The following is a 6689-nucleotide window of genomic DNA, read 5'->3' as shown; positions in this document are numbered from 1 at the left end:
TATCATCGCGTCTTTGACAAATTGTAATTTGAATTTTTAAAGTGTCTAAAACTGGCCTTAAAGTGGCCAAAAACGGTACCTTTATCCTATCATAAGAAAGTTGCTTGACGGAAACTCTTCAGCAAGTTTCTTAAGAAAGAGTTGACCCTTTTCCGGTAATCCGTCTCGAGGAGTATCGGTGTGAGCTGTTTGGGGATAAAACCAAACACCGTTCTTGGTAAAGTTGTGTTATTTTTAACGGTTCAATCGTAGTAGTGCATGCATGCGCCCCTTCTATTTTTTCTTTTCTGCGCATTCTCTACTTAACAGGCTAGCACTCTCTGTCTTCAAGACGAAGAAGTACAATTCAAATTAAGAGTAGGGACGCAAGGTCAACCGGAAAAGGGTAAAAAAAGACTTGCATTAGACGTAATCAAAAAGTATTCTTTACAAAGATTTAATCACGGCTTACTAAAGATTATTTTAAAAGACTTATGGAAATCAGTACGTGCAGTCAGCAGAAATTCTTAAGCTAGTAACGATAATAATGTCAGATAAGTGTTGCTGCAGAAATTTTTAAGCCATAAGATTGTTTTCCCTGAATTGCTCTAAGTTTTGACGCAGTATCTACGACTTACGGGGGAAGGGTTGCAATCTGCAGAGATTTTAAACAGTTCTGCAGCTAGTCTGACTTCACGCGTCTTACTTAAGTTTTTTGGCCAAATATTACAGTAGAGTTACTTCAGATATCGTCTAGAATAATTTTGCTTCAGATTTCCCTAAGACTGAAAACCTGAGCCTGTGTAAAACCTAAGCTACAGATCTTTATTAGTGTATCCTAAGAATGCTACTCGGGTCGATGTCCATGGAAAAATATTAGGCACCAGAATAGTGTGCAGTCTCTACTTTAGACACATGATTTTAAATAGTTCAAAATGTTGAATGTCCAGAAGAGCTATGATTTAAAAATTATTTGAGTATTTGTCATTATTAAATATGATTTAAATAAATACTAAGCATATTAAATCATATTCCTCTATCAGCAGTTTTAAAATGAGATATTGAATGATTAGGTAGGAAAGCAAATTGTACTTAACATTATATTAATGATTTTATTAATTGTTGTAGATTCAAAATATGAATCGTATGTATTCACTTCGTAAAGAAACCGATGAAAAATCAAAAATGTTGAAGAACCTTGCAGCCTCTAAAATTGAAGAAAATGAAAAGCATGCTAAGGATACAAAGAAGAAACCGAACCAATCGGTGGAGATGAAGATGTTTCAACTAAAATCGACGAAATACTCATTTTCCCAACCGAACAATGGTCAACGTGGTTCCTCGTCCGACTTCAAGAGAGTGGATTCGTATGATGTAGCTTGTAGCTGGGGATTAGGAGATAATCTTTAAACTCGAAACGTTATATCAAATAATGTGTATTTGACTTTAATGGTCACCAAAAGTTACTCGAATTACTTTAAATGAATAATTCATTCAATTTAACACTAGGGTTATGGGACAAGGTTTGGGTCTTTCGGTTGATTAAAAGTGCTTCTTAAAATCATGTCTTTTTTATTTATTGATAATAATTGAAAGGTCTACGCGTGTCAGAGAACTCACTTGACACCTATATTATCGTTCAATGCAACCTAATAAATAGAATTGAACTGTTGACAATTTCAAGCGCCACCAGATTTATAATCAGAGGTCAAGTTCAGATAATTTTCAACAATTATTCTCCCAATGAATGTCGTTCACCTCAGATGTTTCGGAAGTGTACTTGGTTGTCAATTATAATTAGTAGTAAATGTACTATCAAACATGTGTTGTGTACTCGGCATACCGAATTACAGTAAACAACGTAAGAAAAATAATGTATTTGAAGTAACCAAAAACATCTGGTAAATCCTACTTGGAACTTTTACTGAATATGTCATATTTTACTAATTTTTAGGGGCCATATGACTTTGCGCATCATTTTGTTTGCTATAGTGACTTCAGGAAGTTCTCAATAATCAACAAGCTGGTGCTTTAGGGAAGTTATAGTAATAATAAGGAATAAAACTTCCAAAACAATAATTTATTTATTAATAGTTAACAGTCCATCATTAAATTGTGAAAAAAGTACCAATAGAAAATTATATAAAACAACTCTTAAAATGGACCTTAACGTTCTAGCCGGAAAGCATAATTCTTAATAAAAGACCTAGAAACGAAGACATTAACAGCAGGTTATGTAACAGAATGTACTTATTTACGTGGACACTCACAATGCTCTGAGTAAGTCAAAGAATATTCGCAGGGATATGATTTGCATCATAGTTTCCATACCTGTGCATCCGAAAGCGTTAGTTTCGGTACTTTGATTTCGCTGCCACATCACCAATTTTCACAACAGTGCCCTCCACTTTTTTGTAATTATTCCAGTGGTTATTGATGCTAGTGCATAAGACATAACTTACTGCCTTTGTTGGGTAGGCTTCCACTTTTTCGCCCCATAGATTTTAAATAGATAAATTCTGTAATACTATTATTAAGCTACTCTGCCCAACTCTGATTAAGTTGAAGTACACATTAGTAATTTTACGATAATTAACAAGATTAATTTTTTGTAACTGACCTTCAGTCTAATAGAACGAATTTCATTTTTTTGATTAAGTTCTACATCACTGCCGGGACTATCGAATGTATTTTTTGTGATGGCACGACGCAAAACATCTGAAACAGCAGAAAAATCTTTGTGTTAACTACGAATTTCAATCACATTTTATTGTTCCAGTTGAAAATCATCGAGATATTTCACACGGAATATTAAGACCGAAAATGAATAAATTACTTACAAGTGTGAGCAGAGAATGCAATCCAAAGTGATTCCAAAGTATTCATTCGTAATAGGATAATTTCTTCGGTCACAAGATTTACGCATCCATACATAGTACCCCGCATGACTTAATATCGCTGTTACGTCTCCTAACCGTACTGTTGTTCCCTCGAGCCGTTGGTGTTCTCTCCACTGATTTATTGCTTTATTTCTTACTTCGTTGATAAGAAATTTTTCACCATAGTTATTCCATTCAATAGGCACATAACACGTATATTTTGACTGCATTTTAATGAAATAACACAAAAGAACAAAGAAAGTAGAGCAAAAGTTATAAGATTTAGAATGACTAGTTTTGCGAAAGAGACTAGTGCACTGAATAGGTCTAGGAAGTAAGAGTGTTTAAATACACTTGCGTAGGTTTTGAATTAGTAATAATAGAATCGACGAGGAAAAGACCTAGGGTTATTAATCACACAAGTTTTCGAATTGCTTAGATATTAATCGACCGGTTTACCTTCTCCACCAGAGATGTTCCGAGTCCACCAGGATCCCGAAACACTTTTAGGGGTCTGGATGATGAATTTTATCTTCTTATATTACAACCTTACAACCTTTTAGCGCTTGACCTTAAACCGCCTCCCTACAGGTTCACTTGCGCCGTTTTGGAGCTAATGTTAGCGCACAGCTTCGGCAACAGGGGCATGTTATATTAAAAAAAAAGGATCTTTTTTTTTCAACGTTTAGCAGTCATGTAAACATTCCTAACTACGGCACTGTTTCTATACGCAGCGTAGTGTTAAAATGAGCGTAAGGGACAAGTACTCCACTTTCATTGTACGAATACGAATCCATGACTCTTTTTGATTCGCGTTTTTTTACTCGATGACCTTCGAAATAATTCAAAACTCCCAAAAGCTAAAGGGTTGACCATGATCGCAAATTCTAGCGGATTTCTGTCGTAATCACTTTCCACAGCTGCACACATCATCATGCCGTTCGCTTGTTTATATTGTTAACACTCGTGTAAACAAGTATTTTCAACACATGACGTGGAAAAATGAACTATTCTTTACAAATAAAAAAGTACGAAAGATGTATCAATGTTGGCCATCACAGATTGTCTAATATTTATAGTTCACTTACAATTAACTGTCTTCAAATATTATGAAAACATAAAAGTTGATTAACTAAACGCTTCTGGAGCAACCCTAACTACTGTTGATCGCTTCAAAATAAACATTTATTCAACCAATTCCACAGGGGCTTGGACTAAGGCCAAATATTTGCATTCGGTGTACGATGTTTACGATAGTTTCACACGCAGCGAAATAATGATAACGATTTCGTTGTTGCAGCGACAATGATTATCAGATTATATGTCAATAGGTTAACTATTCTTATATTGTAAGATTCATTATTGCCGATGGTAATAGCTACCATATTGGACAGTAATATTTCCAATATTGAAAAAGTATTCAATTTTGCCATCGGAAATTGTAATGATTGTCAACTCGGAAAAAAGAATGTCATCTCCGATAGGGCAAGATAATAGAAACGAATGATAATTTTTGGGATGTTAAGATAAAAATAGTGGACGGAAGTTGTTACCACTTTTTTTGAGCGACCTGCATTGATTTATCGATCTAGCATGACCTACTTTTAACGAATTGAAATAAAGTTTTAATCGTTCATTAATTATATATAATTACTGATTATATAATTTATTGATGACAAAATATAAAAGCTTTTTAAATGACTATCCGGAATCCTGATTAAATCGAGCTTGTATTCAATTCACAAAAAATATCTCATTTTTCAATACAGTTAATTTTTACATCCTACTAATGATTCATCATTAAAACACTTTTAGACTCATCTGCATACTTTACTAGTTAGAAAATCTTATAGCTTTCGTGATTATGAACAAAAATACTGAACAAAATATTTAGATAATGTACTGAAAATTATGACTTAACTATTCGGCAAAATGATAGAATTCAAGTTGACATCATAAACTTTTCTGATAGTCTGTAGCAGGTCTAATTGAAAATTTCTCGCTGACAATCGCCCCTAGTGCGATTTATGATCATCGGGAAGAAATCTTCATACAAATGCTACTTATCGGTACCAGGAGGAGTCTTGAAATCGAAATTTTCTATTTCAACAAAAGTTCAAAATCGAAAACTATTTACATGAGACTCATCTACCAACGCTTTCATTTTTCGCGGAGACCCGTTTTTTTAAGAGACTTTAACGTTTTGAATCTGCATCGCCATATCTATTTGTCATTAAAAATTATTGACAAATAAAAGTATCATTTCGGACAGATTTCGTTTTACTAACAAAATTTTTTTACAATACCGATAAGTATAGACAAATTTCGATTTTTATTCCATTAGCATTGGGGAGTCTTGAAACATTCCCGGAAATTTTGAGTGGGGAGAGCGCATGGAAATTCAATTTTAAGGTCAAGTACTAAAAAGTTAAAAAATGAATTTAAGAAATAATACTGCAACTGTATTACAATAATAGGACATAGTTACTAATTTATTATCTAAAATTAACATAAATTTATAAAAAAACCAAAAGCTACCAAAGTATTACTTTTGTTCGATAAATCTAAACTTCCAACTTCACTAATTAGTAGATATTTTAATTATCAATGCGATGCCATTTACAAACTAATTGATCAATTTTGTTTACTACTCCAGCTGCTATAACTTAGTAATTTAGATAATTACCTTCGCTTAATCGAATATTTTGTTGCAACAATTGATTTAAACAAAACAAACCTATGTTCAGTGCAATAATTTTATTGTCTCGATTTATAACTTTAACCAAATGCCAAAAATAGTGTGTCATATTCTATTGCTGCATACAAATTGAATGATTATTTATGTTTTGCATTGAACAAAAACAACACTCCTCAATAAAGCTTGCAATAAATGATACTATCAAACTATAAAAATCAGAACTTTCAGATTAAAAGATAAATGTCACTTATCAAATCATAATTGCTCTGTTTTGATTGGTGGTTAAGCTATAAAACTCCATGAATATTTTTGCATTGGAATTAACGTTTGAAATTTTTTTGATTGACATTTTGCGATTCATATTTTTTTAATTTGTTTGCACTTGTGGGTTTTTTGGAACCGAACAACGGGTTATTATTTTATTTCTTTGGCCAATATCAAGATGATATAAATAAGTCGTCTCAGTAGAAGATATGACAATCGTTCTTTGTTCCTTCAACGAAAAAGGCTTCGACTCCAAGTAAAATATTGCTGAGCTACAAGTTGGTAAGTTGTTACTGTATGAGAAGTATTTCAAACAATTTGTTAGTCGATTTAATTTTTTTCAAGCTATACCTGGGAAAAAAAGATTTTTAATGCTCGTATATAAACATATATTCATATATAATTTATATATGATCACATAAGAAATATATGGAAATCATATATGATTACATAAAAGCTTATATGATCTTATAGAATACTTGTAAGAATTTTTATAATTTTATAGGGGTTTTTTAAAAGTTGATGTGATTTTTTATAAAGTTATATATGAGTTTATAACATTACCAGATAAAATTTTATAAGTTATATACAGTCATATATGATTATATGAAAAGTCATATGATCTTATAAAATTCCATGTAACTTTATATAAAGTTATAACATTATAAAATTACAAGAACATGTTTTATATGATTATGCATAACTATGTATGATCATATATTATCATATGAAATCTTATATGACCTTATAAAATTCTTATAAGAATTCAGATAATTTATAAAAATGTATGTGGTTTTATATTTAGTTATAAATAAACCGTTAATCGGTATCGTGTCCATATTTATAATGAATTAAGTAGTTTGAATCGT

General features: G+C 31.9%; 1 protein-coding gene across 1 annotated transcript; it reads right to left on the bottom strand.

Moving 5' to 3' along the window:
• Nucleotides 1–1940: 1940 nt before the first annotated feature.
• On the bottom strand, nt 1941–3249 carry LOC130665986 (uncharacterized). The gene is made up of 3 exons (XM_057466620.1): nt 2820–3249; nt 2522–2532; nt 1941–2464 (listed from the first exon to the last, which is right to left on the bottom strand). The coding sequence occupies exons 1-3, from the start codon at nt 3086–3088 to the stop codon at nt 2328–2330; spliced, it is 417 nt and encodes a 138-aa protein (XP_057322603.1). The 5' UTR covers nt 3089–3249; the 3' UTR covers nt 1941–2327.
• Between the last annotated feature and the right edge of the window lie 3440 nt (nt 3250–6689).

Source organism: Microplitis mediator, chromosome 3 (assembly GCF_029852145.1).
Source record: "Microplitis mediator isolate UGA2020A chromosome 3, iyMicMedi2.1, whole genome shotgun sequence".
Classification (NCBI taxonomy): Eukaryota; Metazoa; Arthropoda; class Insecta; order Hymenoptera; family Braconidae; genus Microplitis; species Microplitis mediator.
The sequence above is the reverse complement of the archived record's forward strand: the minus strand, read 5'-3'. Positions and strand labels throughout refer to the sequence as shown.

What these genes read in the sequence shown, in the direction of transcription:
- LOC130665986 (XM_057466620.1), bottom strand. Translation starts at nt 3,088, where the DNA reads ATGCAGTCAAAATATACGTGTTATGTGCCTATTGAATGGAATAACTAT.